Source organism: Ascidiella aspersa, chromosome 4, assembly GCF_963924565.1.
Source record: "Ascidiella aspersa chromosome 4, kaAscAspe10.2, whole genome shotgun sequence".
Classification (NCBI taxonomy): Eukaryota; Metazoa; Chordata; class Ascidiacea; order Phlebobranchia; family Ascidiidae; genus Ascidiella; species Ascidiella aspersa.
The window spans coordinates 6,589,456-6,603,076 of NC_139450.1; the positions used below are offsets into that span (position 1 = coordinate 6,589,456).

Here is a 13,621-nt window from a genome sequence, read left to right on the forward strand (position 1 = left end):
CACAAAGCTCATTCTTGAAAAGTAACACGTTGTTCAAAGCCACAAAATCAAGACTAAAGATGAAATCTCCAAACGTTTAACGAGTATGCTTTCTATCCTGTCAGGAGCGCACTTCTTTAGCCTTAAACCACCTCGGTTTTCGCAGCGGTAAACCTATATATAGAGAGGATACATGCCCCACAGATTTGGACTTTCAAATATTTGCACGCGGGAGTGTCCCGGTTATCGCATACGGCGCCCCGTCTATCGGCATTTGCCGGCTGCCAAGAGGCGGAGATGAACTGAAAAGGTCGTGTAGACATTGCGATATGAGCAACGCATGTTGGCACGACCACACTGACACAGATATAAGGTTTGCACCGTTCAGGGCTTCACTGAGGGGAAATTGGTCTTTGTGTGTCCAACTGTGCGCCTTTTTGGCATTTTTTCAAAGGTTAAAATGATCTTTGTAACGATCAATTATACAAAACGCCATATGTAGAAGTATGTCCTTAATAAAGCCCTCTGCCACAACCTCCTGCCATTATGGTAAAAGTGCCACAACTGTCGATATTCTTAAATGCCGCTTTCAAAGAGTTAAAAAGTCAATTTTTCTCTTGTTTATGGCCAATGTTAAAAAAATATCTAATGAGTTTTAAACAACAGTTTTTTAAGTATGGTTTAAAAAAACGCTTTTTAGAGAAAATCTATAATAATTTCAAGTTTGCCTAGAAAACTAATGTTAAAAGGCTGACATATTTTGGCCGCAAATGAGTCATGCCGTATTCCATAGAGAGGGCGGTTTCATTTGCTGGAAGGGCCAGTAGTACAGGGAAGTGGCGAATGCCGCATTGCCGCAGCCGCGCCCTTGCAAACGCTTGCAAACTTGCAGAAGGCGGCAGGACCGTAGTAAACAAGGTTGGTCGTTGACTTTGAAACTCTTGACCGCCAATCGAGGTGATCTGTCGTCGAGTCGTAGGCCACCCGCAAATCGTTCTTATTTTTAAACTACCGCTTGTCCGGTGGTCGGGGCAAGCAAGTTCGTGAATAGAAAAATACGTTAAATGTAGTTTTGTCTGCCTAGTAGTGATGAAAGCGTATTTTATAAAAGAGGGCCTAACTGTCGAATGAATCTTAAAACCCGTTGTCACCAATTTTAATAAAAGTACAATTTCTGCAACGGATTTTTCGCTTAATTGTGGCGATGGTGAGTAGCGTATTAAACTGTACGTCATTTTACCCATAATAAACTCTACTGAATCATATATTTAATACGTAGCTTACTTTATCGTAATTTGCGCAACTAGATAAAGGCTAAATATGCGTTTCAGCCCGAAACATTGTTGGCATCAATACCCCATCGCGCTCCCAAACGGGTTAAATAAACTAATTAGTAATTAGATCTATAATGCGAAAATAGGAAATTGAGGTAAAAGTTTGAAAACAGTCCGATGTCCGTTTACAGGATTGCCATTTGATTTAATTACTTTTCTTCCTTCGTTCGAAGTGCAAAGCACTTTGAACATCGCTTTGTAGTTTTTCCTGACGCTGCGTTATCCAGTAAACACACAATAAAACCGAAAAACCAACAATAGCTAAAGAAGAAAAATCTACAAAACCCTAATACTAAGACCAACGACATAATAAAGTCATATACGCAGTGGTTTCCAGTACATTATATAAGATCGGAATCGTCTAAATAAGACCTAAGTTTGTCGAAAAGCGTCCTACATTTATCGGAATGAGGCCTAAATGGCCAAAATAACGCCTGGAACTGTAGGGAGGGGTATAGGTCGATCGGGGGGCGTCGGTCTGGCTTCGGCCGTTTGGCGTCAAACGCCCTAGTTTGACCGGCGCTGTTAAGACGCCGCTGTTTTGGCACCGGATTTTTGGCCCTGTTTGGGGTTAGTTGTGGGGAATGGGTGGGGTTAGAAAATGGGTTAAGGTAGAAATTATTAGGGAAGTTAGTGATCCAATTAGAGGGGGGGGTTGTTGACTTAGGTAAAGTGTTGTTTAGGCCTGATTCTGGCCATTTCGGTTTTATTCCGTCGGGTTTAGGACTTATTCCGATTTATACGGTACTACGACTATTAGGCATTAGTCCTATTTTGGTCTTATTCCTAACTGCGTTTTATTCCGACGTTGATGTTGTTCTTATTTCGATCTATGGCTGTAGCCCGTTATCGACCCTCTCGGAATTGCGCAAGGCTTTGAATTGAAAATCGGTTCATGTCCTGCGTAGTTGTTTAAACAGCCAAACCCACGTTTATTGGATTGCGACAGTCGCTTTCACGCCGAGTCAACGTCGCCCTCCTATTAGACTCGATAAAATATCTAACCCTATTGTTATTTACTGGAACTGATGGTTTTGTGTAACGACGATGACATTTAAAACAAGCTATTTGATGCCACCCAGTGGTGGGCAAACTTCGGCCAAGACAAAGACAAAGCCAAAACAATAAGACATGGTTTCATTTTCTATTTTCGGCAATACTTATTAGCTCTTTTTTGTTTTGTAGTGGATGTATCCATGTCGTCTCCAAAATATAGTTATGTACACAAATTAGACAATTTAATTTTGTCTAATGTGCGTTTATGCTGACAAAAACGATTTTTTAATATTTTATATCAGTTTTTGTTTCCTCTTTAAACTAATTACACTCCTGTTTTTGTCAGAATCTTAAAATTCAATTTGCTTGTGTCCTATCTTCCACTTATGTTGTTTTGTGCTCCTTGTACCGGATAAAACACTATTGTGTGTTTAAAGTTAAAATATTTGAAATACAGGTTTCTACGCCAAGCTGTTTATCCAAATCTGCGGATCTCTAGCTTAGTGCTGGCCTGTTGCAGTAAAGAAGCCAAAAAATCTGCCCTGCTGCGTTAACAGCCAGCAGCAAATTAAGCTCAAATGATAATTAATTTAACAGCACAATGACCCGGCCTCGTTTGGCCCGCAGCGTTGTAATATAAGCGACAAAGCCACTTTCTTGGCCTGTTGGGAATTCTGTTGACAAAAGCCAAGTCATTTTTTATTATCTTCGCCACAATCGGGAAAACATGTTTTGAGTGAGCTGGCTATCGCCCATTCTGAGTCATAGCACTCGATCGCAGCGGTAGCTTGTTATGGTTTTTGCGTGTGACTGCGCTTTCCTCAGATTACAAACCTCCTCCTCTTATTGCTGCTAATGCGAATCAGTTTTTTTACGCGATGCCAAGGCAATAGCTCACTAGCGGCGTTCTTATTTTGGGCTGATTTTCGGTTCAGATCCAATATATATATTCGGACCCAAGTAATTGGGTACGGGGACGGCTTATGTCTATTAGAGGCCTTAAGTACTTAAGACGTTTCTACCCCATATGCTTCATTAAAAAAAAACAGATAGAAATATTATCCGTCAAAACTATAGAGAGGTTTAGGTCGACACTTAACAAAATCAAAAAAATATATATATTTCAATTGGGTTACTATTGAGGTCAGAGTCATCTGACCAACTGGAATTATTTCCTTAAACACCGAGGCACAATTGAAAGTTAATCCAACCCTGCTTGCGTGTTTTGCAAGGATGTTTCCCTACTGGCTATCGTTATCAAAAACGTGTGAACAGCAAAATGGGGTAGCTGCACTGTACAGATAAAATCTCACGCCAGTTCGTCGTGAGAAACACCGATAATCATTTGTGCAATACGAATTTAAATCACTCGACTGAAGGGAGTAAACGCTACTGGCGCCACCCTGTAGTTGCTTGCAGTCCCTGGAATGCCAAACATACACGCAATTGTGGTTAATAAGTTAGAAAACACTTCAGGCAATTTAATAGTAAACAAATTGATGGTTAGTGTCCTAACCTTAAAAATAACGGACGTCTGGAGTTATTGCTCGTTTTATTCTGATATTTGTATAACAGTTGATCAAACCATATTTGATCAAACCAACTTAAAACATGCACAACAAACATAAACTGGACTAAGAGTTTTGCTGCCGCTGTATCCATTTTATTGTCTCGTTACTTGTCTCAGGCTAAGGACAAAGTTAAACGTTATGAAAATTCACATCCAGCTTGCAAAGATATTATTTGTCCATTGTTAGGCCAAACGCCATGTCAACATAGTGATATGTGGTTGCGTGCTTATTATTATGAAAACCTATTGATTCTACACGCAGAGTAGGATTATTTGCCAAGGAAAGCATGCCTGACAAAACTTGGCATCCAATCGGAACTAATATTACCGTAGAAACGACATTTAAACGTTCAGTTAGGTAATATTCCCTTTCTTTTCTCAGTGTTTCTATATATTATTTAATTTGTTTCATTTTAATTTAGTACAATTAATCTTTCTTTTAGTAAGGCTTATTTGTTTATTCTCTTGCTTGACCGAAGCGTATATGACTTGCTTGTACTTAATTTTTTTTCGTTTTGTATGCAATTCATTTCCTCTCTAACGCATGCCCTCTCTTGTTTTCTTTGCCCCTCTTCCTTTCGCCGCCCTGATGACGTCACTGACGATTCGTGACGTCACAGACCCTGTGTGCGACCCCGGGTGCGAAAATGGGGGCGTGTGCAAGGCGGGAAACGTGTGCAAATGCCCCCCGGGACTCCTGGGCTACCGATGCGAGATCGCAGTTAGGGGTAAGTTCCGTTTTTGCTGGCGGGGTGAAGCACGCTTTTCAGATTTTTTACGTTTTTGTTTTCGAATTTTGCATGAGTGCATGTATGTGTTCTTTGACAATAACTAATTATTCGTTAAAATTGGTTTATTTTTTATTCGATTTTCGGCAAAAAAAAAAAACGCTATCTTTGTGTTTCAATTTGAAGCATTATGTTTGGTACCAAAAATATGAAAAATAAGGCTAGTTTAAACCAGGGCTGCGGAATCGGACTTGTATTCGGACTCGGGACTCGGGAGAGTACGTAAAAACTACCCAGACTATACTTAAAACTACCCGAGTCCGATGTAAGCCTGCACATCAACAAATTTCGAGTAAATTCTTAAGGTGAAGTAGCATAATATTTTATAATTGCGTATTGTGGGTGGGTGGGTGAGTGTAAAGTAAATAGATGGAATTTACGCTGTTTAGTCGGCGCCGGACTTTTTTCTATAAATTGCCGAGTTTGAACAGATTATAATTAACCGACTTCGCTGACTTATTGGAGCAACTGTAAACCAACGGGACACAGACTCTCACAAATATATATACACACTAAATATATACTAATTTCGCCGTCAACAAAAAAAATAAAGATAGGCTGATTCACCGCATTTTTTTTAAGTTTTTTTCGTGCACTGACTTGTAACATTATGTTGGTAACACTTTTTGTTTTGAGCAGTCTTACGTTTGTCCAATTACTTGCGCCTCTTATAGAACTATTTATATGGACCGGGTATTTATTTTCGGGACATTGTTGTACGTGCTACTCCAGCAAAGTCAATCCCCTTGTTGACTTATAAACAGTTATTTCAGCGTCTTGCCAAACATAATACACAAAGGTTCGCATTCAGTGGGACATGAACCTCAGTAGATTGCAGACAAAGTCCGCAAATATTGGTTGAAGACCTACGTAGAACCAAGTATATCTTTAATTTTTAAGTAGTATAGCGCACTACGTAGAACTAGCTGAGTAACTATTATCTTTTACCAATGGTAGGCTACAATTACTCCATACTAACTGCAGCCGTTGAGCGCTGCAACCAGCAGTGTTGTAAACAAAACTTTTTGAAATGACTAAAGTCCCAGTCAAGTAATTCGAAAAATAACTGAAGTACAAGTCAAGTATTTTCCAACAAACAACAAGTCAAGTCCCAGTCCAAGTCATGAGTTGTCCAGTTGAAGTCATGTAATTCACATTAGAATACTTCAAGCCATGTCATTGACATAAAAATAAAACGTTAAACTAATAAAATTGGTAAACTTGTTCGATTAATATAGGCAATAACTCAACTAAAAATGTAAGACGCAACATACAGCTAGCGAAATCGAATTTAAACACTTATTTCAGCCCAAATCAAGTCATTTTTGGTCAACACACTAAGGTCAAATCAAGTCATTTCAAAACTGTGAATTAAGTGCACTAATTCAAGTCATTGACTTAAGTCATTACAACACTTGGACCCAAGTCAAGACAATTTGGTCAACGGACTAAAATCAAGTCAAGTCATTTAAAGTCAGTGACTTAAGTGCACTTAATTCAACTCATTGACTTACGCTATTTCAACACTGTCAGTTAATTTCATCGTGTACAATGCAACCAGCATTAACCTTAAAATATATAACGTTGTTTGCGTGCTATATAGGGCAGTAAAATAATTCCCACCCCGTTATCTTCCGACAGGCAAGCGCTGCAAGAAACCGTGCGGAGCCAACAGCCACTGCAACCGGCACGGTGTGTGCAAGTGTGAGAAGGGATTCAAGTCGTTGGGAGAGAAATGCGTCGCCCGCAACGGCCGCGTCGGCGGTCACAAGAAGCGACGCCAGGGACGATGCTCGGCAGTGGTGTGCCTGAACGGCGGCCGATGCAAGCGCGGCCAGTGCCGCTGCCGACCACAGTATACCGGCGCTAGATGCGAACGTGGTGAGTTGCTGTTTTCTTATTACGGTACGACTTGAAAAATCACTTAGTGCTGTATATGGACAGCTTACACTTTAGGCTTATAATTTATGCGCCGTCGTTTCCCAAGCTATTTTGATGAATTTGTACAAAGTGTTTAAATAGTGGTTGAAAAAAGCCTTTACTTACTGTTAGGCAGTCTGCTCATATTTACCTTACCGAATACCACTTCTCAATTATTTTTTTTGTTTTATAGCTATTCGTGTCATATTGGGTCAGCTTACCCTTTAGGCTTAGGGTTTTCGTGCCGTCATTTCCAAAGATTTTTTCTAATTTCTCTGTTGGAATCCAAAGGCCGTAACTTACTACCTGCAGTAATCTGCTCATATTTACCCCGACCAAATCCCACTTCTAAATCTATTTGTTCTTTTATCTAACTCATTGGTCAATGTCAACACCAATATAGTTGGTTTTGCGTTCCACCTTTATATTTAGGACCCTTTGATACAAACTGGTGAAGCTGGCGGTCGGATTTACTTTGTAATCCAGATTGTATAAATTTAGATCCCATTATTTGCGGCCAACATCTAATTGAAACCTTGTGCAGTTTTTCAATTCTATAACATTTTTTTAAGTCGAAAAGACTGCTTCAAGTCGAAAGACTGCCTGTATTAAACTGATGTTATTTTTTTATTAGTTAAGACTTTTAGCTGTACGCAAAGATTAACAATAAGCTAATTTTGCTTTTCATTCATTCATTTGTTGCTTCATTTGCATTGTAATTATTTTAATTAGATCGCATACTAAATTTCACCGACATAACCGTTGGCATGCATTCGCTTTTTAACTAATCGCTTATAGATCACCTGGAATGTATTCATTCATGCAAATCATTTTCAGCTAATTTCCATTGCAATGACGAATACTTTTTCGTTTAGAAATAGCTCTGTCAGTATAACTTAAAACTCCTGCACGTATTTCGATATGCAGCAAATGTGGTCCAAGTATTCAATAGAGCACTAGATGAAAAAAGCAGTACGATTCAAACATTGGTTTTCGAACCGAAAAGTTAAGATTTCAGTTAAAGTTTTAAAAGAAATAAAAAAAATATGCCGCCTTATACTTGTGAGTCAATACAATGTCTTGCAACGAAAGCAAATATCATTCGGATTGTTCTGGCATAAGATTAAAGACAGTAAGATGTCAGAAAATATATTTATCTTAATGACATAATAACTCATAAGTTCGTTTTTCGTCATCGAATCGAAAGATTTAGCGAACTGAAGATTCAAAACCATTTATCGAATAAAGTTACTCTTGGTGGCAGCACTGGCAAAATATATACCTTTTCAAATTCTTTAAAAACTAATGATGCCCACGACCAAACCAGGTTGCCAGAGCAGTCCGAATATCATTTGATCGCGCTTCTTTGCCGCCACCTAACGGGGAATCATGGAGTCTTAACTATTTTCGCTTTAATTTACTCCCATGCCTTTTGATGTCACGCTTTGCCTTTAATTGGCCGCTTTTTGTTGCAATCGCCGCTTTTTTGCATTTCAGCTTCTCCCGTCGCCGAATTTGTCGACATCCACTGATCGACCTGCGTCATAATCACTCACGTCACGGCATCTGTACACGTCACGATATATTACAGAAAATATATACTGTTTGCGTATCTTATAGCGAGTGGCTGTTGCTACGAGCTGTTGTATAACCGAAGAGCTTGTATTTAATTGGTGTGTTTTTCTTGATTTATCTTACCATTGCTTCCGTTCAATTTGCATGAAATCGTTTTGCTTCTTTTATCGATGAAGTTCGTTTACCGTAGGAAGAATTTTAAAAAACATAGCCACCCTTTTTCCTATGGCGGTAATTACAAACCTTGTAGACCAAACTCAACATGAGTACCATTTTGATTGTTAGAACTACAAGTAAGTTGCTTTTGTCACCAGTAAATTTTGCAAAGCAAGCTAATGTCACAAATGTTGTAATTTTTCTAAAATTTTGCACAGTCATATTTCGGATAATACCGCATTTCCCCCCGAAGTTCTGGCCTGTCGTTTTTTAGAGTTTTTTGTCAGTAAGAAGCTACGCTTATTCATAAATGGAAGTTTTAAACACGCTTTTTACGACCCACTTACTCCGCCTAGTCATGTTCACATTTGTACGTTCTTTCGCTTTAAAGTTTACCTTTTATTTTTGCTTTAAAGTTGAACCATTCATGCATGTTCACTACTAACTGTCAGAAGCATCGCCACGCTCGCACAATTTGCACAACCCTTTTTTTCCACTTTTTGTATGATAGAAATTAATCGCACCCCACGCCAAATACCCGCGGGCGGTCACTTTTTTTAAACTTTTATGGATTTCTACAGTTAAAAGAGTAAAATTAATCAATGACGCTTGCGTTTTTCTGATTGTTTTTAAACCTGGTAAACTTTTCAAAAGTGCAACGCATTCTCTGTCGTTTGATTTGTAACGTTAACTTTAGCAGTTTATCTCATCAAACGTATTTGTACAGCCACAAACGCAAGTCGAACTGCCCCGCGTTTCTGCGGAGAACTTTTTTCTATACAGGGCTCGAAATGTGTCGATTCCACACTGCACGGTTTTACATATTGCTCGACCAATTTGATTTGAAACAAACGCGGTTTTATACCCACAATTATTCTACTTTTGTTTAATCGAATCAAACTAAATACTATTTAAAAACTAAATTCTTGCATAGTAGGTTCTGTATTTTTTTTCCATTTCGAGCCTTGGAATGCTTTTATGTAAGCACTATAAGCACGTAAGCCCCTTGTTATTTCAAGGAGAAATACCACCTAAAACTAAACTAAACACACAACAGTACATTCTTATTTAACAGTAAACATTAAAATGCTCCTATTCCACTAATAACAAGTAATTATAGCGAAATAAGTTCCCTGCCTGTCTCTAACTCGCTTTTTGCTCCCACCTAAGGATCCCTTCTACACGTCTTGAAATCGTTTTTGCAACCTCACGGCACTTTGACGTCACGCCCCTTTCGCGTCCTCGAATAGGCGGTGACGTGTGCGAGGCGACCGCTGGTAATTTGCAAAAAAATACGCGAACGAAAGTTTCCGTCTTCGATGTACGACAAACTCCCCCCCTTGAAAGCGAGATCGGTGCGGAAGATGACAGTGTTTGTTGTTACTGTTCTTGTGTTGTTGGGAACGTATTCTGTTTGGATCGGGGTTTGTTTTGTAGTTTTTATTTCGCCGATAATATCCATGTTTTAATCAAGAACGTGTTGCAGAACCTCTCTCCGCGATGTTGTTTACCAAGAATTTTTTCGAATTTATCTACCAGGAGACCCAATCGTTTATTAAATTTCGCAACTTTACTTTCAAACTATTCCGGGATTGATAACGTTTAATACAAGCTTTTTTTAAAATGGGTTTACGCAAAACTGCTAAAACAGCTTCTTAAAAAAAACTTATGCAATAAAACTTATTTACAATTTAATTTTAACTTTTGCTTAAGTGATACAGCAAAATGATTTAATTTTGTTTGTTTTCGTGTTGTGTTTTGTGTTTTCTCTCTTCCACTGTGTAAAGCTTCGTAAAGTTATAGAATTGTGTATGTTTGTGTTTTTAATGTAATAAGTGAAAGTTGCCTTACACAACCTGGATCAACAGATTTTAAAAGGTAGATAAAAAAAAACACTTTTAAATGTATTATTTTAATGATTTCTTTTTTGTTGCGGTGTTCCTCATTTTGTGTAACTCTGATGTTCTTAAACGGTGTAAAATCACTTTTTATACTCGGAATTTCATTTCGGCACTTATAAGCCAATGTATATATATAAACATAATTATTTACGTATTTGTTTTTTCCAGAAATTGTTGACAAATTGGATGGGCAATTTTTCTCAAAAAAAACAATCTTTTTTTACTGTTTTGTGTCTGAGCGTATCGTAAACGTATAAGGTGTACTTTGTGTTTCGAGGCGTTTCTTCGAAAGAATCGTTTTTTATGTTTAATCTAGTTTTACTGTAGCCGGTAGAGTGCCTTGCCATATTGAAAGCGCACTGGTGTATCGTAAAATGCGAATGTGCAAGTTACAGCTACTTAACCACAGCATGGGGGGCTTAACGTACCTGTCTCCTCAAGAACGTCAAAGAATATTCGGATAGATTTTCCCACCTCTAGGGGGCGTGTGCGTTTTTCATTTTTCGTTCAGATGCGGTTAATCGGAAATAAAACTTTTAACGAGAAATCTGGTCGTACATGATTGTTCGGATGGCCGTTTTATGATTTAGCAGAATACAGTGTTGTTCAGCAGTCTGTAGGTACCGAAACTGATGTAGGCCTAATACGAATTCGATTCAGTAAGGCGACTCCAACTGAAAGGTTTTATTTCGTCATTAAGTTAAAGCTTTACCGTTGCTACAATAAGTGATGTTTCAATTGGCAACCTACATATATTGCCGCCCTTCAGTGTGATGTCGTATGTAAACCAGGTAGCTTGGCAACTCATAATTTCATCCTAGCAGTCCTTACTGTTAATACCGAAAGAAACTGATGATATGTATGGCAATTCATTTAAAATTTCCATTGTTGTTTATAAATCACGTTACTTTGGTAGTTAGCCTGCGCTCAGCTGATTACAGTGGTTGACTTATGCCCGAGGCTAAACACTTAAATTTTCTGCAAATTCCACTTAATAATATAATTTTTCGACATTGTTTCGCGAATCTGCTGCAAAAACGCACAGTTGGAAACTTCAATGGTGGATTGTAAGATGCGATTCACAAAGCTATATGCGTTTACTGTATTTTACTGCAGTTGTTCCCAGAAAGGTTTTATCGTTGTTGTTATGCTATATCATGCGAGTTGGACAACCATATCAAAACCCCGTACGCCAGTTTTAAGTCTTGCGCTTTATTTCAGGGAGTCGAACCGTTTGACATTTCCGGTTCAGGTTCGGTTCGGGTTCAAGGATTTTTTCGGAATACGGTTCAGTTCCGGTTTCGGTTTCGAGCAATTTAAAAATTCCGGTTCAGATCCAGTTCGGCCATCGTCATTTCACAACCGGTTCATAAAGTTCCGGTTCGGATATAATATAAGTTGCGTTAAATCTAAAAATGTGGGTCAACAAATGTAGAGAATAATCTTTGAATAGTAAGTCAGTCAATTAAATTTACGTGACGTATTAAAAAAACAACAACTTAATATTGAAATATCTTAAAAATAAAAAAAATCAACGTTTTTTTTTTTTTTTTTCGACCAATTTTACGGTCCACACTTATCGCTATTTATCACTGAAAATATTATTCTTTCAAATATCTGTACTGATGGCGTTCTGGTATTAATGAGTGTTTCGCTATAATAATCCGTTATAGTCTACAAATAATCCGTCTACGTCTACAAATTATTTTATTGTCAATCGCTTTTTCGCAATTTCCTGGAATGTAGCCTATTTATACTTAGATTTCAGTTGTCACGACGAAATCACACGATAACCTCGGGTTTCTTTATGTTACTAGTTTGTGATGTTCTGGTATGACGTGGTGACATCATCTCTATGTGATGTGACCACTTTGGGTCCCTCATGCTCACGATTTGTAAAACTGCGTCACAAAAACGTCAAAAGGGAGATGATGTATGTCATAATGAAAACCTCAAGTTTTATTTGAACTTACGAATAGTTATAGCCTGCATTTTTGTGCGCTCGTTGCACCCCGAAGACTGCTTCCGTCGAACCGGAGCTGAACCGGAACTTTTAAATTGCTTAAAACCGAAACCGGAACTGAACCAAATTCCGAAAAAATCATTGAACCCGAACCGAACCTGAACCGGAAAAGTGAAACGGTTCGACTCCCTGGTTTATTTCCGTATTTCCATTATTTTTCATTTATTTTCACCTTTCAAAGTTAAAGCATTTTAACTCTTTACAATGGCGCGAAAGAGATAAAAAATTTAAATGACCAGATACTCCTATTAATTATTATGTAGCCTACTTCTGGTTGTTCGTAGATTTATTTCAGCAGACTTCCATCAATAGTTGTACAGTGTCTATTTATATTTTAGAAATGCTTTGTTACGTCATATAGCAAAGGTAGATGTGACATTGCGTGTATTTGTTACAAAAAGTAATTTGTTAACAAGCCAGAGTTTATGGATTTTTCTTGAATTTAATTATTATGGCTCACTTCCAAATCAATTAGTGGCCGTTTATATTACACGTATTCCTATCTTCTTTATTTAAATTATATCAATTCTTCAACAAGTACCTTGGTTAGTAGACGTAAAATTACAAACTTGAATTTTTAATTAAAACTCTGAATCACGATTTGATTTCAATAACGAAACAAAAGGACAAAGACGTACAAGAAAATGTTTCGTAGAATAATAAAAATTTCAAGAAAAGTGCCTTTTTAAAGTAGGAACAATTTGTAATTTGCGGTAAGCGGTTTAAGGTTCTCCTCAGTATTACTCAAGACTTCAATTTTGTGAGAGAAATTTTTTTTCTTATCTTGAGAATGAGAAATATATTGGCTTTCTGTGCAAAGTTTTTGAGTAAGACTTTTGTGTGATAATATTCGTATCGGTGGTTATGTATCGGTGTGGTTAATAGTGACCGAATTGGGCTTCACCACATTTTCATCTGGGGTTTTATATTGTTAACATTATTTGAGTTAGGGTACATGCGAGTTTGGGTGATCAAGTATCATGATTATTATATTTATTCTCCCATACTTATTTTGGCGGTCTTTTATAATATATTTTGGATACCGTAGCTTTTTACATCCAAAACTCAAAGAGCGCATTCATATTTTTTTATTTAAAATTGTGTTAATAGTAGCAGTATTTATAAACAAAGTTTAGTTTGTAGCATAAATAACAATAGGACTGGAAAACCAAGGAGTGAATCTCCACATAGATTCCACCAATTAGTGTATTTGTATCTGAGCAAGCCAGGCAATAGGCACTTCCGGCGCTCTTTCACTATTGTACGTAAAAATTAATGAAAAAATTTTTTTTTTCAAATGCCGCATACCGCAACACATATTGTTTGGGTTAGGGTGCGGGTTAGCGTTTGGTTGAGGGTAGGTCAAGTTATTATTAATA

General features: G+C 37.8%; 1 protein-coding gene across 1 annotated transcript in view; it reads left to right on the top strand.

The window, feature by feature from the left end:
* LOC146146890 (uncharacterized) overlaps nt 1-10,413 on the top strand; it is a 32,282-nt gene extending 21,869 nt beyond the window's left edge. The window contains exons 9-11 of the mRNA XM_083386495.1: nt 4,500-4,607; nt 6,309-6,548; nt 9,489-10,413. Coding sequence (XP_083242621.1) covers nt 4,500-4,607; nt 6,309-6,548; nt 9,489-9,568 — 428 coding nt within the window. The 3' untranslated portion in view covers nt 9,569-10,413. The remainder of the gene's footprint in view (nt 1-4,499; nt 4,608-6,308; nt 6,549-9,488) is intronic.
* Nucleotides 10,414-13,621: the final 3,208 nt, after the last annotated feature.